Source organism: Cucumis sativus, chromosome 1 (assembly GCF_000004075.3).
Source record: "Cucumis sativus cultivar 9930 chromosome 1, Cucumber_9930_V3, whole genome shotgun sequence".
NCBI lineage: Eukaryota > Viridiplantae > Streptophyta > Magnoliopsida > Cucurbitales > Cucurbitaceae > Cucumis > Cucumis sativus.
In genome coordinates this window covers 32683522-32711457 of record NC_026655.2, presented here as the reverse complement: position 1 = coordinate 32711457, position 27936 = coordinate 32683522, and the positions used below count along the sequence as shown (strand labels likewise).

The window sequence follows — 27936 nt, the reverse complement described above, 5'->3', positions numbered from 1 at the left end:
AATGAATAAATAATTCAAAATCCATACTAATTTGAAAGAAAATGCTTTATCTTAGCGGTTTCCACAAAATCTTTAAAATTGCATTAAGATCCTAGGCTTCTATGTTGAGACTTTTAAGAACAAGGAATGTCTCTATCTGAAGAATGATTAATGGGTTAAAATTCCAATTTAAAATTGAAGAAAAATCGATAGGAAGCCATGCTAAAGACTCATACAACAATTCAGAATCAATCATGCTTCAAAAAAATTTCTTATCACCTCTAAAAATTAAAGTTAAATTCAAGAAATCTCGGGTGATCAAACCAATCAAAAAATCAATATTTGCCAAAAATAAGAAAGAAAATTCAACTAAAGACCAAATAAAAAAGGCAAAAGATACATTCTCAAGAAAATTTAACTAGAACATTCATTCTCAAGAAAGTATTTTAGTTGCTCATGTTTTCCAAATTAGCTCCAAAGAAATTCACAATAAAGGTTGCCATTTCTTAAAGAAATATTGAGAGATTTTATTTACTTGGTAGAGAGAACTTTACAAGAGGAATTTGGCTTTAAGAATGTGTAGAACAAAAAATTGAAGTACTAATTATGAAAATACAAGTTCTTAAATAAGCCATCAGGTCGCTGAGCAAGGGGGAGTTGTGCGCATGCAGGATTTCCGTCAAACTTCGTAGTGTCGCAATCCAATTTGGCAGCTACTGCCTTTAGGCTTCCCGAAGCTAGGGGGCGGCCAAGCTTTTGAGAAATTATGAAATTGTTACTCTTTCATGTTTTGGCTCGTTTTTGCTCGCATTCTAGCTTCGAATTATGCAATTTTCATTGCATTGGACTTGTTAGCATGTGTACATCATAATTTCCTATAAAGTTGGAGATTTAATGAATAAGTGATGATATATCAAGGAGTGTTAAGCTATAAAGTAAGTCAAATATAGAACTAATAGGTTTTTTCTTCCGTAAATTCTAAGATGGTCCTACTATTCTTGACCTATAGTGTGTGAACCTGAAAACCCCTTGGCTCTTGGCTTACTTCTCCATGGTCGAGGTGTGTCTCGCTTTTGGACTAGTTGAACTTCAAACGTATTCTCCCAGAAATTCATTATGAATTAGGTTTTCGATAACTTGTAGAAATACAAGTTATTGTAGCTTTTCATATAGAATAATGAGACCAAAATGCATATTAAATGTATCAAAATGCGTTATTCAGAAATACATTTTACATAAACATTTATGCCGTTTCACTTTGTTTTTAGTGTCTTAACGCAGAATTTGAAGAAAAGAAGAAGACTAGCGAATCGCAGAGGAACTCACATGAACCTACGCAAGAAGACCTTATAGCATGCCTGAAGAGATTCGCTAGAAATCAAAAGTGGTAGATATGGAATAGATGTGACTTGACACAGACAACTTTCGATGCTGATATGTTCAAGAAGAATAGAAGTTTCCAGCCCGAATCTTCCTATAAAAAGGACTTCATTCCTATCAAGCAAGGGGGCGACTTTAAAAGAAGATAGATGTCTGACCGGATTGATCGTATGCCTGAATAGGCAAAACCCTAAAAATTGATGGAAAGGAGTAGCCTTTCCACCATCTGTAAAGTCCTTCTTTCTCTTCTTCGATTAGTCATTGAGTGGAAGCATGAGCTCTAAGTGAAGAAGATCTCATCTTCCATTTCCCCCTAACTTGTATTATTCATTTCTATTCTTTCCATTTTTGTATTTCTTTGTAATGTACGTGTTCATATTGTAAAGTGGCCTAAGGTATATATTCTTTAATACACTACATATTTATACATTTTTCAATCCATCATATCTTTATTGTTCACCTATCAATGTGTTATTTGTAGTTTATGATCTATGATAGATTCTTGATAAAAAGCTTAGCTTATAATTATTATTTTGTTAGTTGAGCTATATTCATCGTTTGATCAATGTTTGTCGCCAACTACTCGAGAGAGCAAGCAACAATGATATGGCTAAAGCGCTCAAGGAGGAGTTTGGAGATAAACTCCACCTAGGTGAGATAACTTCAACTATTTTATATCCTAAAAGGAGAATAAGTGTGGGTATTTGGCATCGAGAGGTTGTCACCCTTAAAGCGCTCATGAGTCGTTTGCATCACGAAAGGTGAGCAAATATAGCCTTTAATGACACCGAGAGGTGCTCACCTTAATCATAATCTTTGGCTGAACATTTTTGTTTTTCCTTTTCCTTTTATCGAGGTCCGAGGTTGAGGTAATCTCTTCCTTGGTTTGTCTACTCTTCCTCTAGATCGTATTAATTCTTCCACAATCATGTATTTTTCGGTCCGGGTGACTAGCTCTATATAAGTTTTTTCTACTCTCTTTCTTAGTGACTCGAGGAGTTTCTTATCTAGTGTTCAATCATTATAGCCACAAAAGTTACTAAATTGGTGTACCTGTCTACTTGTAAAGCTTTGCTATTGAACTGATCAATATATTCTCTTAACGTCTCATTTGAACCTTGTTTGATCGCTAAGTGGCGTGTAGTTGATTTCCTTTAATCTTTTCCTCCTAAAATTTGTGTTACAAAAGTTCTTGCCAACTTCTTGAATGATTCAATAAACTTCCTTTTTAGTTATCTAAACCATTAATTTGTTGGTCTACCAAAGTAAACGAGAATGCCCTGCCTTTTATTACATCTTGTATTTCGTGGAGTTCCATCCATGATCTGTACAAATCTAGATGCTCCATTGGATCTTTTTTTCCATCGTAAAGTCTTAGTCACAATCAAAATAGGTTGTCTTGCTTTACAAATGAGTAGTAAAGAGAAGTACATAGTTAAGTCCATATGAAGCCACAAAGATGATTTCTCAAATAAGCATCTTATAAGAAAGTAATGGAAGGGTTTTTTTTCTTCTTTTTTTTAACTATGCTAAATTTGAACGGTAATTAAATAAAAGCTAGTAAAATAGTATCAAAATGATGATGAGTATGGACTAGCTAGGAATAACAAGTATTTTCTGAAATTTGGTTGAGCAATCATATGATCATTCAAATAAAATCATGCTTATGCTTAGCCAATAGTTCTAAATATCAAATTAACTAATTATGCTAAGTTAAACCCACGCGGAACATATTCAATTAATCTCATTAAGATATAAGGAGATGATAAGATGAATTCGTTAACTTCCACCATCTAGCTAACTCATTCATTATGGTTTACAAACAAGATCAATTAAGCAATAGTCAGCTCATGGATAGGAAGTAACTAATGGTTTGGACATCATTTCACAAACATTGAAATCTCATAAGTCATACTGAAACATACCATAACTTTCAAATAAACCTCTTTGAAAATATTTGAATTGAAATAGTCATTTCAAATTAGTAATAACTTTATTAAGGAAGCTTTTATCATAAATTTTTTTCTTGGAGAAAACACTCCTAACTTGGTTATTCCAACTTCAATTGCTTTTCTTCCTCCTCTTCTCGCATAGCTCCTTAGCTTCTCGCCTAACACCATTTTGCAAAGATCCTTAATCGCCTAGTCTCTTATCATCACCTAAGTCATAAAATTTTTTCACATCTTTTTATTTAAGACACATATTCCTACACTTAAACAAAATTTTAACCTTCTACTTAGGTGCAGGTCACACAGAAGATCAATTGGTTAAATCCTTGCACACACACATTATTAAGTCGATGCTAGTAAGGCTTTTTAAGGTAACAACAAAATTGAGACCTGATAACGCTATAAGCATGCTAGAACTAGAATAGCAAATGAAAAAATTAGTTATGCATAAGAGGTGGAAGAGAAAATTTTAAAATATATAAAAAATCGTACTTGTTTTCATCATACATTATCTCACACATGCTCGACTCTCAAGAGTGTATCATTAGCAAGTCATCACAAGACACAAAGCAACACAACAAGCAAACAGGCAAGCACATAAGAGCATATCATGTATCATTTTTCTACAACATTGCGTATCATGATCGTTTAAAAGAAGAACTACATGTGTACGTGTGACTGATTGATCATGTGTTTATTTGAGGCATTTTTGGTATTTTTTATTGCGAGGGTGTGAGCTTTTTTTTGTTTTTGAAGTTGTTATATATTATGTAAATATTTCGGTGGTTTGTTATATTTTTTAAAAACTCCTTAATTTTAGTTAGATAAAAATTCATTTATCAATAATAATAATAAAAATAAGACTCAACAATTTTTTTTAAAACATCTAGAATTACTTAAACGAAAGTGAAATATGAATCGAACTTCTAAAGTAAAAAAAGAAAAATTCAAACATTATACTATAAAATTTAATATAAATATATATAATATCATTAATTCAGATTGAACGAATTTTTCAAATCTAAATGGGAGACCCAAACCCATGTTAAAAAAAAGCCAACCCAACTTAAATTTTAAAATAACAAACTCTTGCAATATGTGAGTTGAATAGTGTGTTATTTGAATAGTGGGTTATTGTTGCGCCCATAGAGATAGGTGCCACAACTCGTTGTATTGGACATCTCTAATCATATTTTCACACATCTTTAGCACTTAAACCAAACAACCGTGTAAATTCCCGTTCATTTCCGATTTCTTTTCCATAAATCAGTTTGCTTTGTACGGTCGCATGTCAGCTTCCGTCCAACCCTCCGCTAGGGCACAACACAACCACACTGCAGCATCCCAAATTTCACGCTCCTTCCTCTGAATCTCTCTCCCTCGCCGATTCAAGCTCTACCTCGCTGGTTCTCACACTCACGGTATTGTATCTGTAAGTTTTTCTAATCCCTTTGAACTTCTCGTCGCCTTCTCATGTTGGTTTTTGGGTTCTTGATTTCCCTTCCATGTCCCTCTAATGGCATCGTTCTACTATTCGGCAGGATGGGAAGCTCTTAGGTTTTGCAGATTTTTTGAGTGCTTATCGTTGGATTAAGGAAATTGGGGTGTCAATGAGCTCCGTGGCACGGGAGAATAACGCGAAGGTAAGTATCGAAAGCTTGTGCTTTCCTGTTTCTTGTTTTCCTCAATTGCTTTTTTCCCCTTTTCTTTTTTTCCCCCGGTTTTTGATTTTTATGCGTAGTTGGTAAGGAATTATTGAAAATACGTGAAAAGAGGAAGGGTATAGAGCTTGAAAGGGCTTATGATGGAAGTGGTAGGTTAATGGGTAAGCTTACTTTAAATGAATTTGTGCCTCTAACTTTCCCCTCCGTGACCTATAGTCTTCAAGTTCATTCGAAGATAATGTCTTTTATTTCTAGGGAGCAGAAGAAACACAGTCGTTTACATGGAGCATGAAATTCTGTTGAAGTGTAGTACCCAATTGGACGTGATTCTCCTTGGTCTTTCGTCAATATATGTGTGTGTGTGTGTGTTTTACCTAATTTTACATGCTTTATTGGAATGTCCTTGTTCTTTTTGGTGCGTGTTATGAGTAACTAAATTAAAGAAAAAAAATGAAAGAACACAAGGGTGTACGAAAAAAGATGTCACAAAAGAAAGAGGGGCTCAAATCAAGCAAAATAGGACATAACAGGCAGTCACAAAACAACTTAGCCCATATAGCTTACAGTTTCGTTGAATCAAATAAGTGCCCCAATGTCACTCCAAGACCTCTCAAGACTTTCATGGCCTGTCTCTATTATTGCTCTCCCCCTTAATGACGCACAAAATAATGCACATCCCAAACTCTTACAAAAGGCTTTCTCCCTCACAAATAGGATAGTGGAGAAGCAGCTCCTTGATCATCTCTCAACAACCCCTATGTCCAGTCAAGCTCAAGTAAAATTCCTCAAAAAAGCAACCTCAATTTGCTTGTGTTAAATCACAATTCCAAATGATATGGTCAAGTATCTCAGCCAATTGGCTAAAAGAATGCAATAGGAAAACTCAATCAAGTTGTGGACCTTTTTTCTTCTAATTCGTTTGTTTGTTTGTTTTTTAGTGTATTATTATTTTTTTTATGAAGGAAGATATTCATTCCATTACATATGGAACTTTGAACAAAAATTCATATATGAATGATAATGTAAGTCATAAAAAAAAAACTTTTCATGACAATTTCTAGAACTCTTCTGAAAACAGAAAAAAAAAAAGTTTTCAAAACAGGATATAAATTTATGTTAATTCATAGGCTTGTGTTGTACCTAAATTTTTACCTTTAATCTGCAGGAAATAGCTGCATAAGTTCAAGGGGATTATTCTATACAGTTGCTTGCTACTGTTTTAGATCATTGAAAGATACACATGTCTGGACTTCTGCCATTTGAGTCTACGCATCATAGAATATCTGATAGTGGGTCCTCAAAGAATTCCCAAGAAAATCAAGACGAAGCAGGTCGTTGGTATATGTCCAGAAAGGAAATTGAAGAAAATTCCCCATCAAGAAGAGATGGTATTGACTTGAAGAAGGAGACATATTTAAGGAAGTCATACTGCACCTTTTTGCAAGATCTGGGCATGAGGCTCAAAGTGTAAGACTTTGCTGTTTGATTTTACCTAAATATTATATATGTTGTGAACTAAAAGTTTGTTGTGCAAGTGTGTAGTCTTTTATTTATTTTTTTTTAAAGGGAAACAAGTCTCTTTTTATTGATTATAAATGAGACAAAAGCTCATATTACAAGAGATTTATACAATGAGAAAAAGAACTTTAGGATTAGTAAGTGCACCAGACATCTTAACTAGGTTGGCAATCCAACAAAATTGAGATCATACAGCCTTTCCAGCATATGATAGAGATACATGTAAAAACAAAAGATACAATCCTTGAGCAATAAGACCAAGACCTTGAGAAAAGTATCCATAAGTGATACAAGTACAAAATGACTTTAAAACTTAAAAATAATACAGTAATACATAAATTCTGCTACTATTATGGTCCATGGAGGAGGGATGAATGCCTGCCAATTCAGATTGGGCTCCTGAATTGAGTAGCCTTCAAAAACCTTTGATAGCCATAGCGTGCACCAAGACGAGGCATTTAAATGAGCAAGCTCTAAGCGATCTAACCAATGGGAAGATTTATTGTGGAAAAGTTGTTGGTTCCTTTCAAATCATAATTGTCAGACAATAGGCTTTTATTGCATTATTCCAAATCAAAGAAGGCTGTTTCTTGAGGGCTGGACTACCAACCCAAATTTGATGAACATTACTCCCAATGATTAGTAATAGAACCTTCCGGAACATAGGAAAGAAATTTTATCCAGCCACAGATCAGACAAGAAAGCTGTTGTACTGCCATTTCCTACTTTATACACTGCCAAAGCTTCAATCTTACGCCATTGTGCAAGTGTGTAGTCTAGGATTCATTTTACTGTACCTTTTGGTCACAATCCTCGTAGTTTGCCCTTTTGGTAGGCCATTGTGGGTAAGATTAAAAAAAATTTAGCTTCTTGGAGGAGGTGCTTTTCTCTGAAGGAAGAAGGATCATTCCTATTTTGCCTTGCTCAAGTGGCTTTTATCCTTGGTTATAATTCCTGTGTCACTAGCAAGACTTCGGAGAATTTTATTTCTTCACATATGCTAAGAGAGTTCGTTCATCTTTATGGAAGTCTAAATCTCCCAAACACGTTAATTTCTTTATTTGGGTGATGTTTACTGGTTTATTGATTTAGTTTGAGGTTCTACAAAGAAGCTTCCTCTTCACTGTATATCAGTATCAATTTTCCTGCTTTGATGTTAGATAGTGATGCTTGATATCATTTTTTCTTTGATTGCTCTTACTCAAGTAAATGTTGGTGGAACAATTTTCTATCTTTAATGTTTAATGGGTATTCTCTAATTTATTTAAGGAGAACATTCTTCATTTGATGGTTGATCGTCTTCCTCCCTTTTTTGGATAATAAACAATTTTATTGATGTATGAGATTTACAAAAAGGGCTGCAGCCTGAGCCAAAGGTGTTACATAAGTGATCTCCAATTGGACAAAAGGGAAGACAGAGTGTATGATTTAAAAGAAACATTTACACCAACTCATACCATGAAAGATAATGAGTTACAAAAAATAACCAGAAGGGCTTCCCCTATCATTGAAATCAGCTGTTCCTCTCTTTCCAAGTGGTTCATAAGAAAGCACGGATAACATGCATCCAATTGAGCTTCTTGTTTTTTGGTGAAGGGGTGTCTAATGAGAGTGTAGGATAAAGCACTTTTCAATGTCTCATGGGAAGGCAGTATACCATCCAAATGATGGAAAGATCTCTTTCCAAAATCTCAGGAAAAATGGCAATGGATGAATTGGTTACTAGTTGTTTCCTATCTAGACTTGCACACGAGGCAACATTGGGGAGATAGGGCAATGTATGTTGTGGTCTAATAGGGTCATGATCGTCATCCTCCCTTTGTGCCAAAATCTAAGTTATTTTGGTCTAATGGAATGAAAACTCTGCTGTTTGAAATTTGGTTTGAAAGGAATCTGTGTATTTTGGTGACCATTGACAAGTCTCTTCTTTGCGCGTTTGCTTTGGTTCGACTCACCTCAAAGTCTCTGCATGATGTTCTCTTTTCAAACTCTTTGCAGATTATTCTAAGATATCTGTTTTAACTGAAACATTTTTTTGTTTCCTTCATAATTTTGTTGTATTTCTTTTGTTCCTTTTCTTTTCTTTCCCCTAAGGGGTAGTTTGTATTTTTGAGCATTAGCCTCTTTTCTTTATTTGAATGAAAATATCTCTTTTCTTTTCCTAAAAGAAAGAAAAAGAAGTTGGGGTTTGTGAGTGGAAGGGGTTTCATTTTGTATTGCGATAGAAGGTGATTGAACTTGTGGACCTTGGATGGGTTAGCTATAGGCAACTTAAGGGTTTAAAATTGGGCCTTGTTGGCAAAGCAATTATGATGTATTCCTTGCGAGCCATACTTTTTCTGTCAAATATGGGCATCCCAAGCATTGTTCCAGTTTCGTGAATGGTCTTGAAACAGGACTCTTGAAGGTAAACAGTGCGGGGAAAGCTGTCTTTGATGGTTTTCGTTGTTTCTCTTTGTTTGTTTCATGTGTGGTGAGTGATGGGGGAGATACCTATTTCGGGAAAATAAGTGTCATGGGATAGATGGGGATAGACCTAACTGTTCCTTGTTTACACTATCTTTTGTCAATGGGGAGTCATCCAGTAAATTATAGTGCTGCCTTCCACATTGGTGTGCTGAGAGAAACTCCTAGTAAAAAAACACCCTCTTTAGCTTTTTTTTTGAAATGGAGACAAGCTTCTTTGTTAAAATAGAACTCAAGGTACAAGAGAATTCTATAATGAGAACTGTAAAGAAAAGGATCAGGAGGTGCACCCAGACATCTCAATTAGGTTGACACCCCCTTAATGGCCATCATCATATCCAATAGTACATCCAAAAACATAGAAACTCCAACTAAACCGAAACAACAACGAAGAAAGGCAAACAACAAATCAGAAAGTAAAGAACAAGAACAAGCCATCCTATAGAAAACAAAAGAAATAGAAACAGGAGGCCTTCCACTATAAATCAACAAGCTTGCGTATCTTGAGCTTCTGAAGAATGCAGAGAGATCAACACATTAAATGGGTTGAGAGATGAATCTTGAATGGAACACTCAAAAAATTCCTTGTTCAAAGAACACCAAGTTGCAACATTTCTTTTTGCAGTGTCTACAGTTTCAGTCCAGCCCCTTGCCTTGTCGTGAAATATTCGATGATTACTTTCAAACCAAATTTCTGCAAGCATTGCTTTCGAAATATTCTCCCAAAGTATTCTCCGTCACTTTGACAGTACCGGACCCCTAAGCGGTTAAAAGTCATTTGAGTTTAATGATCCATGGAAAGCCCAAGCCACATAGAAAAGGGAGAGCATACTCCCCCAACAATTGGTTGAATAAGGGTAGATAATAAAGAGATACAGTCAGTCCTCACTGTACTTCATATAGAGCGAGCTCACCAAGGGGAAAAGACACTTACTGGGGATCTTTCTTTGCATAATCAAGGAACAATTTAGAAGGCCAAAAGCCATAATCCAGATCAATATTGACTCTCCTTGGGCTGCTGGATTTCTAGAGAGATTTGACAATTCCTTTGTCCATTGGGGGTGATGGAGAAAGATGAATCAAAAGGAACTTAACTAAAAATCTACCTGACGTATCAATTCACCATTATTTTCTAACATTTAAATCTGTCACCTTTTTAGAGGAGAGAAGGTATAACAGAGATTGGAGACTTGGAATTTCATCTTTCAACAGTCTTCGAACACAATTGACCAAGACATAATGGAATTGTCCCAATGAGCAGCAACTGAACCACTAGGCAGCAATGGAATTCGAAACAGCGTAGGGAATTAAAGACTGAGGGGTATGTCACCGATCCAGAAGTCTGTTGTAAAGGAAATTCTTCTTCTGTTACCCAACTTAAACAAAGCCAAAGCTTCTGTTGATTTTATGGAATAAATCTATATATTCATTTATTATTTAGTAGAGATACAAGCCTATATATAACCATAGAGAAATACAAATAATATCAAATAATATCTCTAGAATTATATCTCCTAAGAATAATCTAATTATATTAATACCCTCCCTCAAACTCAAGGTTGAAATCTTTCAACCTTGAGTTTGCTAAGAACTAAGAAAAGAAACAATATATCTAGAATAGAATAAAAAACCCGAAGAACAAACACACAAAGAACTTCTAGGCTAAAACAAACCCACGAAGAGCGAAACGAAGAACTTCTGGGATAGAAACATAGATCCTCGTATAGAGATCTATAACATAACCTAGGAAGAACGAAACAAGAACTTCGAGGGGCAAAATGAAAGAGCAAAACTGAAGCAAAGTAGAATCAAAGCTGGACGAAAACAGGGTCGGGATTGGACAGATGTGTTTTGTCGGATCGGAATGGAACCGAACCAACTAAACTAAAGCAAGTCAGAATCAGATTAAACGAGAAATCTGGGGCGAACAGAACGGAAACTGAACTGAATGGAGCAGCGGATCTGAACAAAAACATAATGGAGGCGTCGTTGGATCTGGGCTTCGATCTAAACTTCAAAGGCAGACATGAAGAATGGGTCTGAACGAAATCAGACAGGTCTGGAACATATTGGGGGCGGACGCGAGGATCTGAGGACATGGGGTTTCATGGGTTTTGTCGGGACAACATAGGATGGAGCAACGACAACGAAACGCAGCGGCGAGCGGAGCTTCTTGGACCACGGACAAAACCAAAACTCTTCGGCTGGGCGTTCGGCTTCAACTGACAGAGGTTCAATTGGCTGCTTGGCTAACGGAAAAACAAGAGGTCGGACGAAGAACTATGAAGGAGATGGCCGCCGCGGACGCTAGTGAAAAACGAATGGGGTTTCTGGGGTTTGGATGGTGGCAGATTTGAATAGCAATGAGTGGCAAAGGGAAGGTGCAACGACAACGGCGGATTTGCAGATCTAAGGGGCGGCTTCGGCTAATGGGAGATGATTCTGCCTCCGTTGATGGCTAATGAGAGATGATTCTGCCTCCGTTGATGGCTAATGAGAGATGATTCTGCCTCCGTTGATGAATGATCAACGGAGGCAGAGATCAAACGGGATGTGGAGGCTAGAATTCAATAAGGCGAAAACCCTAGAGCTCTGATACCATGTTGATTTTATGGAATAAATCTATATATTCATTTATTATTTAGTAGAGATACAAGCCTATATATAACCATAGAGAAATACAAATAATATCAAATAATATCTCTAGAATTATATCTCCTAAGAATAATCTAATTATATTAATAGCTTCCACCCTCCTCCAAGCTCTTGAAATGCTGACCCAAGGACTTTTCAAACTATTACTGAATTTACCCACTGTGTGCCAATCAAAGGCCTCTTTACTATGAGTACTTATAACTTGTCTGCATAAAGAGGTATCTTCCACCGAGAATCTCCAGCCCCATTTAGCAAGTAGAGCCGTTGTTTTGAACTTTGCTGCCTCCTAAGCCAAGACCCCCACAAGCTGAGAAGGTGTAACCTTTTTCCAATTCACCAAATGATTTATTTTACATCCAGAATGCCCTTCCTAGAAGAAATTTCTCAATAATTTTTCCAAGGAAGAAGCTACATTGTCAGAATGGCAAAGAGACAAGTAATAGGTGGGACGGCTGGCCGAAATTGATTTACGTAGAGTTTGCTTTCTTGAAATATTAGACCTTTTCCATCTATCCAGTTTTTTATGAACCCGATCAATTATTGGTTGCCAGAATAGCTTTTTCCTTGGATAACATCCCAAGGTAAGTCCTAAGTACAGAAAAGGAAGCTTTATCACCTTACACTCTAATTTCTCTGCCATTTGAGATAGATCTTTGTCAACCACATTAACTCCACTAAGAGCTGATTTATCCCAATTAAATTTTTTGCTCTGAACACCATTTAAACAATATGATGGCCTCCTTCAGCTTGAGAAGCATAATCCCCGTCATACTAACAAAACAAGAGTATATCATCGGCGTATTGGAGGATGGGGATGTGGATCTTCTCCTTTCCCACCATGAAGCGTTCATAATGCCCATTAACTTACAACTTATTGATGATAGCTCCTAGAATCTCGCTGACAGGAAGAAATAAAAAAGGTGATACGGCAAAATGGGGATTTTTCAAACATCCCAACATACAAGCTGACTGTTTGGAGTTGAACTTTTTGCAATACAATACCTTTTCAAGCAATCCCCAATCCACTCTATCAAAGGTTTTTTCAAGGTCAAGTTTCAGAATTCATCCCTTTTTCCTTTTAGCCCGATAATCTTCAACTACCTCATTAGCAATTAAAACCGGATCTAGCATCTGCCTTCCTTCAGTGAATGCACTTTGGAATGGGCCTATAATTGAGTCCATAATTGTAGGTTAGGGTAGTGAGGCTGATAAGTTTGAACTCTTTAACATGAACCACTCTTTCTTTTGGATCAAATAAATGAAGTTTTCTCAGACAATCATTTAACCTTCCATTACAGTGAAAATAATCAAGCCGGTTTTTAAAACTGCACTCGAGCTTAGGCCAATGCTTAGCAAGGAAATCCGTGGTAAAACCATCTGAACCTGAAACTTTGTTCCTTCCAAGAGCCTTTATTGCCTTGATGATTTCTTCATTTGAGAAGCAGATAACAAGTAGCGCATTTTGACTAAGGGTGACACAAGGCCAATCAGTGATAAATGGGATGAATCTATCCCTTGGAATCCTTTTGTATTAAACATCAAAGAAACCGAAATTGACCCTTTCAATGTCTTGAGAGGACTTCATTGCTACTCCTTGATCATCAACCAACTTCGTAATTTGATTCCTCCTTTTTCTTTGTTTAGAAAACGGTGGAAAAAACCACAATTCTCATTCCCCACAACCAGCCAATTCAGTTTGCTCTTCTAAATGTAGTTCCTCTTCAATTTTCCAAGTCCTTCAACAAACTGTCTTCCGTTGAAGGGAAGCCTGAAAAGAAGCATGCCAAGCTTTAACTGCTGTTTTAACTTTTCTGAGCCGCCACCCTCTCTAGACAGGTGTATCTACCGTTTTAAAATGGAATCTCCATAAGGTTTGCCAAATCAATGAAGTTAAATAACCTCATTCCTCGTGTGCTTTTGCCAAAAGGGAAACGTTCGTGGGCCAAACGAGTAACATTAAAATCTCCACTCATACATCAAGTCATAGCAGTCTAAAAGAAATAAAAGCTTTGACCAAATGAATCTTCTTTCTCTGTCTGCAAGGGCCTTACACATTGATAATTCAGCATATCTTTTTGCAAACCGTGGAGCATTTAATTGAAAGAGAACCTCCCTTTAATGGTTTCAACCACTGTAATCCTACTCATGTCCCACATAGTGAGAATTCCTTAGAAAAGCCTACTGATTCGACAAAGTTCCAGCCGATTTCTTTGGAGCTCCATAGTGATTTTATAAATTCAGCATTAAAACTCTCCATTTTAGACTCTGGATCAGGACCACATTCAGATTAAGGTTTTTAAGAAATATCTCAAGAGCTATGCGCTTGGAAGGATCTTTCAGGCCTCTTGTATTCCAGGAACCTACTTTCATAGGTGAGATTACAAAGTGAATTGACAAGGGAACTTGCTCAGACCAGGATTATAACGTAATCATTGACTATAGACACACTAGATCCTTCGAACAAAACATTCAGATCCACTCCCTTGACTTCCTCATCAGTCTTATGATCATAAGGACTTTTCAAATCTGTTGGGTCTTCACTACTAACACTAAAAGGCAAGCCTGCTTTATATTCACCTTCTTCTTGACAGAATCAGCAGGGTGGCATGGAGAACCTCGTAATAAGGTGATTTTTGTATTAGGGTCCGTGAAACTCAAGTAATTGAAAAACTTAAGATCAGGGGAAGCGGTGGCTGACTTGTTAAGACAAGCAGATGCTTGGGCTTTGGAGCTGCAAACCTCCAAAAGATCCGGATTATCATCGAGAGTGAGCTCTTAAAAGGTAGTTTACGTTATGGAGCCAACTTTGAAGTTTTGATATAGCATGCTCCTAAGGATTCATATTTTAAAAGAGCAGTCCAGGCATCATTAAAAGGAAACAAGAGATCCCCCTCCATCGCTGTTCCTTTGATTAGTCATATTTGGAAGAACAAAATTCCGAAGAAGGTGAAGTTTTTCTTATGGTCGCTTGCTTACAGAAGCCTTAACACTCATGAGAAGCTACAAAAAAATGTTCAGAACACATTGCTTAGCCCCTCGATGTGTTGTCTTTGTTCCAAAGAAGAGGAAACTTTGGATCATCTATTTCTACACTGTCTCTTTACAAAAAAAGCTTGGAACACTTTGTTTAGGATTTTTGACTTGGAGCTTTGTCTTCCTAGTAAGATTGATAGTTGGATGATTGAAGGACTCGACATTAGAGGTTATAGCCCAAAAGGAAACATCTTATGGAAATGTGCGACTCGATCCCTTTTGTGGTGCATTTGGAAAGAAAGGAGTAGTAGAATTTTTGAAGATAGATATAATTCTTTTGATTCTTTTTGGACTGTGTTGCAACACACAGCTTCTTGCAGATTGATAGTTGGATGATTGAAGGACTCGACATTAGAGGTTATAGCCCAAAAGGAAACATCTTATGGAAATGTGCGACTCGATCCCTTTTGTGGTGCATTTGGAAAGAAAGGAGTAGTAGAATTTTTGAAGATAGATATAATTCTTTTGATTCTTTTTGGACTGTGTTGCAACACACAGCATCTTGGTGGAGTGAATTACACCAAACACTTTTGTAATTATAGCCTTTCAATGATTTTCAACAATTCAAAGGAAGGTTCTTGATTTTTAACCAGCCTCCAAAACCTTTTGTGACAAGTGGCCAACTGTGCTTGGATTTATCCCATTTTTCAAATTTAAGATGAAAAGACCCCGTCACCTGTCATTTCCCTTCTTCACTGATGAAGTCCTCAATTGAGCCTTGGTCAAGACTTATGAGAGCATTCTCGTCGAACAAAGGATCTATAATGATCTTCGCTTGAAAATAGATTTCCAACATTTTCTGGATCTCTCTCCAATCATCGAAAGCAGAGAGTAGTAACAATCCAAAGATGCTTGAATAACTTCAGTGTTCTTAAATCTTAATCACCCATTGACTCTGTTTTTCTGGCTTCAAAATGGGGAAGAACGAGAAAGACCTTCTGGGCATTTGTTGTAGTCTGAACTACAGCAACAACGACTTCCTCTTTACCTTTCTTTGTAACAAAATCATTGACATCTTTTGTTTTGACCTTTTCTGCATAACTCGGATTGCTTGCCAATGTTGACAAGGTATTCTTGGAATGATTACGCGAAAACATTTGACATATTCATTCATCCGTAGAAGAGAAATTTTCTAACATGTTGAGAAAAGACTTCCATCCCTGTTTATTTTCCCCTGAACACACCTTTAAATTTGAACTACCTGATTTAGGCCAGAATTTGCAGCTTAACACCCAACCAAGCTTAACACCTATCCAAATCTCCAAGCTTTTGCAAGTACGTATCCTCTTGCGTCTGGCCCTTTGAATAATTCCGAGACTGCTTCCAAAAACATTCTAGCTGATTTTTAGAGACTGACAAGATTCCACAAGCTTCCACATCTTCAACATGAACTTGATCTCCCTCTCTCCTAGTGCAGTCTTTGCAACTAACTACTTCCATATTGTATCTTTAATAATCAGTTGGCAGGGAGAAAACCGGGAGGATTTGCTGGTAGCCTGAAAAGAGAGAGGAGAGAGGAGAGAGGGAGAGAGAACTTACCTTTAGTAGGCTACACAAATTACCCTCTCTTTAGCTTTATCTTGCTTTTTTTTTTTTTTTAAATGGGTGGCTGGTTCTTAGTAGCATTTGGTGCGGCTGTCTACTTGTTCAAAGTAGATTCCCATGTTCCTCTTCTTGAAGCATTCTTGAAGTGCAATTCATCAATCTCTTCCACTGTTTCAGCAAAAGAAATTGCCTTAGAAATCCAATTAAAAGGTTGGAGTTTTACCTTTTCCTTGATATCCATGAGTAGACCTCCCACAAATCTTGCTATCAAGTGCTGTTCATTCTCCATCATGTTTGTTCTTACACCCAAATGATGATAACTCCTCAATATAATCAGCTACCGATCTTCTCTCTTGTCTACAATTTTGATATTGATTATACAATGTTTATTCATAATTTGGAGGTAGAAATCATGCCTTTATTAACTTCATTTTTTTCCCAAGACCGAATGATTCTCTTGCCATTGCTTTGTTGATTCATCTCTACTTGATTCCACTATACTGACACACCTTTCAATTTCAAAGCCACTAGGTGTACCTTCTTTTACTCAGAAGTATTCATTTGTAATAGTCTGAAGTTTTTCTCTTCACTGTGACTCAATAGTTTTGTTTCTCTTCTCTCTCGATGGTCATTGTATCTTTGAGCATCAATCTCTTTTCATTTTGTCTACAGTAAGTTTTGTTTATTCCAAGAAAAAAAAGTTCATAAGATTCCATTATATTACTATGGATAATCATCTTATATAGCTGTTGATTTACTAGTGCTTCCAAAATTATATGTAATGCAGGCCTCAAGTAACAATAGCCACAGCTATAATATTCTGTCATCGATTCTTTCTCCGGCAGTCCCATGCAAAGAATGACAGAAGGGTATGCTTCTTGTTTAGATTACTTATAACAAAGTTATGCACCTGATATTTTTTTTCATGGTGTGTCAATCAGGGATTTTTTAAAAAAATTCTGGCTTATGTAGGGGCAGCATATCCATTTAGGTCCTTGCTAGTGAATAGTAGATAGGTTATTGTACTAACTCGTAACATAGGGCAGTCAGATGTCTTAGCAGTGAAAAGAGTGTGATTGATATGGAGTCATGAAATATAAACAATTCTTAATCGGTCTTTTAAGTGTATCTTGTGAATGCCTTGTTGAATTTGTTGAAAACTATGGATCTATGTTTAGACAAGTCTTTCTTGTGGCTTCTGTTTTGGCCTTTCTTTTCTGTTGGTTGGTTTTCTTGATTCTTATTTGTTTCTTCTTATCTTTCCTTGGGGAGTTTGTTTCCTTAAAATAGTTATTGTTATTTGTTATATTTGGAATAAAGTGGCGTTAAGTTTTGTATAAAGAAAAATCACTTTATATACTTATAGACAACAAAATAGCTATTGTTACTAATGAGATATTTGGTTGAATATCAACTATGGTTAATTAATTTATGAATATTTCTTGTCTATTTTGTTTTTTTTTTTTTTTACAATATTATATAATTTATAATTTATTCTGTTTTGTATTTAATTTTAACAAAAATGAAATAAGTTTATAACATGAAATAGTATGCTTATCATTGTTTCTATCAATTTAATGTAACTATGTATTTTAAATTAATTTTTAAATTTAATATGTGGATTCATTAAAAACGTAAGTGTTAGTTTTCTCATTGGGCTTCGATTTGGAAGCCTGTTTGTAACTATACTCTCGAAATAGTATGCTTATCTTTTTCTGAATGAAAGTTACATTTTTTTTAAAAATGTGTTAGTTTTCTAAATATTTACAGTTTGATCACAAAATTCTGTAACATTGTCAAAAAACAAATTTGTTAAACTTATTGTTTGAACCCCATTTGACTAGTAGCAATGCCCTTAGGGTCCAAATAATTTCTATCTTTCGCAAATATAGGATTTTGTTGTAATACTTTTATCCATTTATTAAGTATTATCATGTACAATAAATGGAAGTTTCGCGGTTAAGGAGTCCCTCATATCTCAAGAGGTTATAGTTTTTACTACTTTTTTTTAAAAAAAATTATGTGTATAATTTAGTCAATTAATTAGTGTTTTTTAATAGTTTGTTTTAGAAAGGAAGTTTTTATTAAAAAGGGATAACCTTGTTGTGTTTGCCCCATTTCCCTTTCTTTATTTTATTTATTTCTCTGTCTCAGCTCTCTGTATTAGGCTGGATTATGTCTCCATTGTATTTTGGCATATTTTATTTCTAGCTTTAATTGGGATATGTTGTTTTGGTGCTAAGGGGTGTCAACCTAGTTGAGATGTCTGGGTACACCTTCTGATCCCCCTCACTTATTGCTCTCTAGGCTTCTTTATTATGCTTATCGTATAAATCTCTTGTACTTTGAGTTGTTTTTACTAGTAAAGTACTTTGTCTCCGTTTTAAAACAAAAAATAAGGGGGTAACCTATGGAGGGGGAGATGAGATATTCCTCACACCAAAGGCTTATTAAAACGATGACCAATCCTTAACAATTTGAGATAAAACTATAATTACAAAATAATTTAGAAGTGGTGAAAAAGAATAACGATGCCAAAATACCTCCTTGCTAGACTCATGGGTATTGTTGAAAGTTTGTTAGGAACCAAGGTACGTATGAGATGTTTTATCCCACATTGGTTAGAATGGGATGACCAATGTGATACTTTAGTGGCTTAGCTCTCCTACCCCAATAGCTAGCTTTTGGGTGGTGGTTATTGAAGGAGCTTAAGTACCTAACAGTAATATCAGAGCCAGTTGTCAACGTTTCGAAGTGGAACTGGCAAAGAGTTCTGATGGTGTGGACAAGTGAAGTATCGTCGGAGTAGCCGCCTAGACGTTGACTTTCCGGCAATGGGGTATTTTTAGGAACTAAGGTAGTTATGGGATGTCTATGTCCCACGTTGGTTAGAATGGAATGACCAATGTGGTACATAATTTGTTTTTGGGGTGTGGTTCTCCAAGGTTCTTAAGTACCTAACAAAGCTGTCTGCTATAGTTTCAACACTAACATGTAATATTCCATGTCTCAAAAAAAGGAAAAAAAAAGTCCACTTACTGCTATTTATTGTGTTGGAATATTTTTCAGGAAGGATCTTTTGTCCTTTTGTGTAGTTATGGTTTACTATGGTTTAGCTGTTTAATTTTATATTTAGATTAATTAAGTTATTCATAAATAGTTCATAAGTGTTCTTTACTGAATATATTAGCCAATATTTACGAAGTTTATCATGTAGAAGGTAATAGCATGAAAAATGGTGTATGTTAAAGAGAAAAGAATAGAGAGCTATTGAGTGATCATCGGGATATTTAGACTTATGTTATTAGTATGATATGCAGACCATTGCGACTGTCTGCATGTTCCTTGCTGGGAAAGTTGAAGAGACGCCTCGCCCACTAAAGGATGTAATCATTGTTTCCTATGAAATTATTCACACTAAAAATCCTGGCGCAGCCCAGAGGATCAAACAGAAGGTTGTTTCTCACTGATGCCGTTTAAAATCTGTTGATTTTCTTGCTTACTAAATTGGTAGTTACCCATACAGTAGTTGGTGTTCCTAATTTCTGTTCTCTCTCATGGATGTGCACACTTTATTTTTCACTTCTTTCTAATCTCATTCTTTAAATCTTGCAGGAAGTTTATGAGCAACAGAAGGAGTTAATTTTACTTGGTGAGAGAGTTGTGCTTGCGACCTTAGCTTTTGACCTGAATATTCATCACCCTTACAAGCCACTCGTTGAAGCAATAAAAAAATTTAAGGTTGCCCAGAATGCACTTGCTCAAGTTGCATGGAATTTTGTCAATGATGGGTAAGACCATGAAGCTATTTGTCTGTTCATGAATCTTGTAGTAACTAGTTCCTACTAGATACTTTCTTCTCTCTATTCACTCTTCTGAAACTCGTCAAAGAACTCCTGACACTAGTTCTTTGGGCAGGTTGAGGACATCACTCTGTCTGCAGTTTAAGCCTCATCACATTGCAGCAGGTGCCATTTTTCTTGCTGCCAAATTTCTTAAAGTGAAGCTTCCATCAGATGGGGAAAAAGTTTGGTGGCAAGAATTTGACGTGACCCCTCGCCATTTGGAGGGTTGGTGCCGCTTCATTTTTTCAACTTAAATAATCTCTGACCTAAAATGACAGCCTTTTCTGTTTGTGGCTCTGATATTTGTAATTCTCGTCCCTTTAGAATTGTCCAAATGCCAACCTTAACTGAACTGGAAGATTTTAGATATTCACAATTCGTTCCTTGTTGCTGTGAAGAATAATGAAAGAATGTGACGTACTATCATCTGATTTGGGTCATAGAGCTTCAGGATTTGAATGTTGACTATGATAATATTGCTGTTTCATACTGAGTTAAGCAACTGGGATTTCAACTAATCACTTGATTTTTTTTTTTTTTTTTTTTTTTTGCAGAGGTTAGCAATCAAATGCTAGAACTATATGAGCAAAATCGTGTGCCAGTGGCTCAGGGAAGTGAAGTAGATGGAAGTACTGCAGGGGGTCCGAGTCATCCTAACGTAGCAAAGGCTACAGCTACAACTGAGGAACAGACTTCAAAGCAAATGTCATCTTGTTCAGCACCTGAGCATTCATATGGAGACAATCATGGGATACCTCAAAGAGCTGCCCAGAATCTTGGTAAGAGCAATGGGACTGCTACGGAGGGGGGAAGTACCATTACTGGTTATAAGGTCGACCCAGAATTAACAGATAGTTATCATATTGCTGAAATGCCCTACAAGGACAATAGCAAAGATATTTCAGATATAACAAGATCTGTAGTGGAGCATGTTGGAGAAGAGAAAGAAAGGAATACTAGTAAAAGTGAGACTGTGGAAGCAGGAGAATGGAGGGACGATGGTGTATCTCACAAGTCTAGTATTATAGTTTCTCGAAATGTTGAGGTTCGGGAAGGTCCCATTGGGCAGTCACCCAAAGAAGCCATCAAAATGATTGATAGAGACAAAGTCAAGGCAGCACTTGAGAAAAGGAGAAAATCACGTGGGGAGATTTCCAGGAAGAAAGATGTGATGGATGAAGATGATCTCATTGAGAGAGAGCTGGAAGATGGTATAGAATTGGCTGCAGAGGATGAGAAAAACAGGCGGTCTAAGGTTATTGATAATCAAGATGATGGAAAGGTTCGTGAGGAATCTTCAAGTGTGCATCATGCGGGAACCAAGAACCACACTTCATGGGGGGCCAAAGCAGAGAGTGTAGTTGAAGAAGGAGAGATGCTAGATGACGCTTCCCCAGCTTTGAATAGTCGAAAGAGAAAAGCTGGAAGGTCCCCTGATTGGCACAACGAAGGAAAGAAATGGAACGATTCTATGTCAAATAACCACCACCATGCTTTGGACGATGGAAACTGCAAGAATCGATCCATTTATTCAGATAGGGAGCTCAAAAGACATGCTCACGAGAATCACTTGTAAGTTAATGTCAAGGATCTGTTCTCTGTTATATTGTAGAATAGCATGCATGACCTGGGTAGTCCAAGTACTAGACATATCGTTGCGGTGATGATTATACTGATGCCATGGAACAATGCATCATAAAATTATAAGAATTATGGATGGATGCTTCACCTGCCAATGTTGGGAACTTAAATATTTACCACTTGAAGGCGTTTGTTTTCATCATAAGTCCTTTAAAAGCTCATATGCTAAGCCGAGATGAAATGAAATTGAGCAGACATAAGCTTGCTTCTGCCATTTTTCAAGCAAGGAAGCCAGGAGAACTGTTCTTTGGTCGTAATTAATATTATGTTTCAGGTGTATGCTAGGATCGTTATATTATATGCTTTTAACTTGCCAGTTATTAATGTAATTTGGTTTAGAGTAATCGTTTTCATAGTTCATGTAAAATTCCGGTCTAGGATTCAATTGTATCTCTCAGGTGAGCTTTGTCAGTATATGCCTGAAGGCGAGGGAAAAAAAAAAAAAAAAAGAACAAAAAGAAAAAAAAAATATAATGCAGGGTGGGCATTGCCCTTTTTTTGAGTTGTGGTGATACGTGTGAACTCAACAGGCAAGTTTTGTGTTCTAAAATGTATTTAGAATGGTTGTCCATATAACAGCAAAATTTACCATGTTCTATGCTTATGTAGATTCATACCAGCTAATCAATCCTCGTCATTTACTAAATTTGAAACAATTCCAAAATTGTGATGGTTTTGTAATGCGTTGTAAATCAAACCCCACCTTTGGATTGAGACTATTTTTGTGATCCTATCTTACATTTTTGCCTCACCGTTTTCGATTCAATCTTTTCTCCTGCAGTTTTTAAGACTTGTTTCAAAGACGATTTTAATACTTCATAGTAATCTTTCTCATTTCAAATTATTGGATTTGTTGCATATTTCTGTGTTCCAATTTAATACTCGTATCATAATTCTCAATTATATAAAACCTTTTGATGACATTGTCTTTATTTATCCCAAATTGAAGCTACTATAGTTGTGGGGTGAATTAGAAGGTATAAATTATAGGGACTAAAATATTGTTTTTTATCTTGTTTATAATTAGAATAGAGAAAAATTTAAAATTACGTTTTAATTTTTAACTCTAAGCAGTCCATCAACTGAAATGCCACATGCCTAAGTCTCTCAGTAAACTAAAAATCCGTGTGGAAAAAATAAAAAGAACAGACTCATGTTAAGAAGTTAGATTACAATATTGGAGGAAGAATACAAGTCTTAAGGCATATTTTACAGAAACATTACAAGTTTAAAAGCATATCTAAGAGTCACATTGAAATTATTAAAATCAGTTTGGAATTAAAATCACAATGAACGGCCGGAAACATAAAATCACTTAAGGTGATTCTCGATTAACCATTCGAGAGGTTATTTCAAGTGACTGATGGAGAGTGATTTCCTTTATAAGAGAAAACTACCATTTCTTTTGGTAGTATTTTCATGTCTATTCGAATGTATTCTCAATTCATCCACGTCCTCCGTTATAAACTTGGAGCATTACACTAAAATTTCTTTTGGTCTCAAACAATTTTCTCTTCTAAAAAAAATAGAAAGTTGTTGAGTAAAATATAAATATAGTTGAATGAATTGAGTTAACTAAGATGGACAACTAGGAATAAAAGAAAAAAAAAAAAAGCATCCAATTGGCTTAGTCCATCATAATTTTTCAAAGAGAGAAGAGAAGAAAAAAAAAGAAAGAAAAGGACAAATGAAGTGGGGTTGGTCTCTTATCCAAGATAGAAGGAGAGAATCATAATACAAAGTTGTGCCAATTACAACTATCCAACTCAGCTTTTCCCTTACTCTCTTCATCTTATCCAAAACCACCTTCTCCACCACTAATCTCATGATCCTCTCTGAATCTAAAACCGTTCCCTCCACACTCTTTCTCCAAATCTCCATCTTCTTCTTCCTGCAATTCCCAATTCCTTCGAACCCATTTCAACAATGTCTCTCACAATCCCCACTAACCTCTCAAAACCCCTCTTGAAGCCCAAATTTAGCTCCCCACTCGCCTTGAAGCCAAAACCCTCCTCATCTATTCTCTGCTCCGCCTCCCAAAATCAAAACCAAAACACCTCTTCCTCTCTTCAAGCCTTCTCCGCTGCCTTGGCTCTCTCCTCCATCCTCCTCTCCGCTCCTCTCCCCGCCGTCGCCGACATCTCCGGTCTCACCCCCTGCAAGGAATCCAAGCAATTCGCCAAGAGGGAGAAGCAGCAGATCAAGAAACTTGAGTCTTCTTTGAAGAACTACGCCCCGGATAGCGCCCCGGCGCTTGCCATCAAAGCCACGATCGAAAAGACAAAGAGGCGATTTGCCTTCTATGGGAAACAAGGGCTTCTTTGTGGTGCTGATGGCTTGCCTCATTTGATTGTGAGTGGTGACCAGAGGCATTGGGGTGAGTTCATTACTCCTGGATTCTTGTTCCTTTACATTGCTGGGTGGATTGGATGGGTTGGAAGGAGCTACTTAATCGCCATTAGAGATGAAAAGAAACCTACCCAAAAGGAGATTATCATTGATGTTCCTTTGGCCACTAGTTTGGTGTTTAGAGGCTTCAGCTGGCCTGTTGCTGCTTACAGAGAGCTTGTCAATGGTGAACTCATTGCCAAAGATGTCTAATTCTTCTACTTCAGGTACTGCTCTTCTTTTTGTTGCAGTTAAGTTGAGTGATTCAATGGAGTATTTGAATTGGTTGTTATGTCTCTGAATTGCTTTATGCTAATTTTCAAGCTCATAAGTGAATATACCATAAAAATGGATTTAGCTATGTTTCTTTAGGAGTGGTGTTTCCATGGCCAATCTGCTCCTTTGATTATTGGGTATTCCAAGTGTGGTTCATAAAGTGTTAGAGCACATAATTCTATGTCTTATTCATCATAACATCACTTACTTCTTAATTGATACTGATATTGATATTTGTTTGTTGGTATCGGTGATTTTCTAGTTAGAAGTGCAGTGAAGGTCTTACAATGTAATCGATGTACTTCAACTTCTTATAATGTAATGGATGTGATTATGTTTTTAGCTTTAATGGTGATTTAACACGAAGAACAAAAAGATGGTCTTTATTTATTATTGGTTGTCTTTTTTTTTTCTTTTTTATGAATTCTCTCTTTATGTATGTTTTACCAACGGCCAATCTTCTCATTTGTTTCATATTGTTTTGTTGTGGTATTGACAGAGATAGGGAAAGTGGAAGTGGAATTGAGTTTTGGAGGATATGGAGGGGAATGGCATGGAGTTTGTGAAATATTTGTGTATTTAATTTGGAAACTTGAGATGAGTATATGTAATGGTTGGTTTGTGTTGGATACAAGGGCAATCTATTCTTTTCACTTCCCCTTTCTTTTGTACTCAAAATTCTCTTAACATGATTGACCCATCAATCTTTTCTTAAGTAATTAATTAGAAATTTTCATTCAAATTCTTAATGTTGATGTTTTGAAAAGAGGGTAACAGCAATACCACAGAAGCATAAAGATGAGAGATAGAGAGAGATGAGTGATTTTGCCTATAACCTTGAGTTTTGAAACCCATAACCTTACCATGGAATGGCAAATTTTAAATGTTACATTTCTAAAAATAGCAAAATTATTTGTAAATTAGAAAGATGGTAAAGTTAAAATTTTAACTATTAATTAATAATTATGAAAGGAAAAAATAAATTTAAAATAGAAAAATTGGAAAAAAGATATCTATAAATGTGACGAAATTTTAGAGTATATCAATGATACACACTCAATAGATAGACTTCTATAAATGTTTGAAAATATTCTGAGAAAATCTTTTCCTTTTTAAGGGTTTTAACTACAGTGACCTAAAATGATATATAATATTACAAGAACGATTCAAAATTTTCAAATTTTTTAGAAATGTACTAATATTTGAAATATAATAAATTGAGTAACCATATATGAAAATTTATAAAATATATGAAAATAAAATAATTGAATTAAAAACTGAAATATGAATATTTCAAATAAAAGTCTAAAACAACATACAAAAAGTCTAATAATAAGAAGAAAAAACTAGTTCAATAAGAAAAGTTTGCACATTTTCTAATTGGACTTGTTGATTTTTAGGCGGACGCTGTTAGGTGTCGAAGGATTCGGACGAAGGGATTAAAGGGATAATTGACCCCATAGGTATTAAATTGGGAGAACCCATGTTTGGACACATGGAATAAAATTCTTGAGATTAAGAAACTAAACTCATGTATTTGGAATATGTTTTTCTTTTGATTGAATGTCATATGTTTTAGAAACTTTTCATTTCAACCTCTTATCAATTATAATTGATGACAGTTGGCAACAAACTTTAGCCAACTTCATGATCAACCATGATGGTTGATCACGATCGATCAAATGGTCATGACGACCTATCATCTCAATCGTTAGCTCAAGATCATCTTAATCGTCGCCTTTGAATCGTCTTAATAGACAATTATCGATCGTCGATGACCAATTATCTTGACTCTGGTGACCTACAACTTTGGACGCTACTGTTGTTAGGTGAACATCTTGATCGAAGACAACCAAATGTTATAGTTAATTATCGATGTTGTGTTTATTAATAAACAATCGTAGTGATGTTTAATGACCAATAGCCATGACTCTAGGCCACCGATTGTCATGATAGTCGGCGAACAACCAATCGTCTTAAACATTGGCGACTGTTGACGATCTTCATCATTGATCAATGATCGTCTTCACTAAGGCTTCCTACACCATCCATGGAACCGTCTTCACAACTCTTTCCCATTAATTTGAATAGTAAACATTATTGAAGCCAATGAAATACCTTTTTTTTTTTTAATTCAATCTATAAAATTTATTGGCCAACTCCAGACACCACCCCGCTGACCATTGTCAGTTGCCCATTTGTTGTCATTTTTTACAACTCCGGTCGTTAGTGAACTTTCGACCACACCAACTGTGACAACGGCTGCAAACCTTGAAAAATTAATAAAAATGAATTTTTTAAAAACTTTTTTGTTCATAGTCATTCCAATTACAACCTTTGATTTTATCACAATAATATTTTTAAAAATATACATTTTTTTCATTCTTCTATTTTTTTCTCTTTTGAAGTTTTTTTTAATAATAATAATTATTAGATTATATTTTTTAACCATCTCTTTTATCTTTTTTGTTTAAAATTAATCTTTCCTTCATTTTAGGCGATTTTTTTTATCGTGTTATATTTTTCCTAGGTGAAAATTGATGACCTATCTATTATGATCTCAAGTATAAATTAAATATTAATATATTGATAATATAATAGAAATTATAAATATACATCACATGTATCATGGTTTATTTTTAATTTAATAACATTATTCATCTTTTTCGTTGGTCAATTTACCTATAACACTAAGGACTTATTTGGATTGATTTAAGAGAAATATTTTTTTAAAAATTATTTTAATTTAAACTCTTTTGATAAAAGTGGTTTAAAATACATTGTATGTGTATCATAGGAAGACAACCATAACTATAGTTAAATGTAACTCTATTGGACTTTGGCTTTTGCATTACCCTTTTGGTTATGCTAATTATTTTGAAACCTATTTGACTATTTTTTATGTTGCTTTGCTTAACCAAAACTTTCATAAACCTCGTTTGATTACATGACTTATTATAATTTGTGAATAGTTTGTAATATTCCTAATTAGATCATTTATGTTAATGCAATCATAATCAAAATTATTGTTATTGAATTTTAAAATTATTGTCAAGAAATTGAAAAAAAAAAACTCATGCTAATGCAACCATTTACATTATTGTCACAAAAATCAATAAAGTCAAGAAGTTGAATTACTTGTACAAAATATGAAAAAAAAAAATCAATTAAAAATTTGATACATGATAAATTTAGGATGTACAATTCATTAAAAAAAACTAAACAAATTAGGAAAGCTTAGAAATTCAAAACTAGCACGCCATACACATGCCTCGAAAATTTAGATTTCCAAATCCTATATCCCAAACATAGACACCTGTAATTACTACACGTCATAACCCCATCAAATAAGCTTACAAACATTCAATTCCTAGACATATTTTGTTAAGATATTTTGACAAATAGATTACCATCTTTTCAAATAAATAAAATCTTTTTAACAGCTGGAATCTTAATAAGGCTGGTTCCTTAGATTATGGAAAAGAGATTTTATTTTCTAAAAAAACAGAAATAAATATATTAAGTACGCTCTCGGGTTTTTGTTCGGTGTGCGTGGAGAAAAAAAAAGGAACGACGAAGAACGGTGAATAATTAACT

At 35.5% G+C, this 27936-nt stretch overlaps 2 protein-coding genes across 3 annotated transcripts; both read left to right on the top strand.

Moving 5' to 3' along the window:
* The first annotated feature begins 4524 nt into the window (after nt 1-4524).
* Nucleotides 4525-22279, top strand: LOC101209214 (cyclin-T1-3). Of its 2 annotated transcripts, XM_011662023.2 has the most exons (8): nt 4525-4740; nt 4850-4951; nt 6138-6439; nt 16977-17058; nt 19510-19644; nt 19805-19980; nt 20108-20259; nt 20589-22279. In XM_011662023.2, exons 3-8 carry the CDS (start codon nt 6213-6215, stop codon nt 21608-21610), a joined length of 1794 nt encoding a protein of 597 aa, XP_011660325.1. In that variant the 5' UTR covers nt 4525-4740; nt 4850-4951; nt 6138-6212; the 3' UTR covers nt 21611-22279. The 2 variants fall into 2 exon arrangements, with proteins under 2 accessions (XP_011660325.1, XP_031736192.1); XM_031880332.1 differs by lacking the exons at nt 4525-4740; nt 4850-4951; nt 16977-17058 and having other exon boundaries at nt 6301-6439.
* Nucleotides 22280-23493: 1214 nt separating this feature from the next.
* LOC101215480 (photosystem I reaction center subunit III, chloroplastic) lies at nt 23494-25081 on the top strand. Its single transcript, XM_004150583.3, has 2 exons — nt 23494-24290; nt 24839-25081. Exon 1 carries the CDS (start codon nt 23602-23604, stop codon nt 24274-24276), a length of 675 nt encoding a protein of 224 aa, XP_004150631.1. The 5' UTR covers nt 23494-23601; the 3' UTR covers nt 24277-24290; nt 24839-25081.
* Nucleotides 25082-27936: the final 2855 nt, after the last annotated feature.

What these genes read in the sequence shown, in the direction of transcription:
- LOC101215480 (XM_004150583.3), top strand. Translation starts at nt 23,602, where the DNA reads ATGTCTCTCACAATCCCCACTAACCTCTCAAAACCCCTCTTGAAGCCC.
- LOC101209214 (XM_011662023.2), top strand. Translation starts at nt 6,213, where the DNA reads ATGTCTGGACTTCTGCCATTTGAGTCTACGCATCATAGAATATCTGAT. An exon ending in CTGGGCATGAGGCTCAAAGT is followed by an intron (nt 6,440 to 16,976) that starts GTAAGACTTTGC and finishes TATGTAATGCAG; the next exon opens with GCCTCAAGTAACAATAGCCA. An exon ending in CCCAGAGGATCAAACAGAAG is followed by an intron (nt 19,645 to 19,804) that starts GTTGTTTCTCAC and finishes TAAATCTTGCAG; the next exon opens with GAAGTTTATGAGCAACAGAA.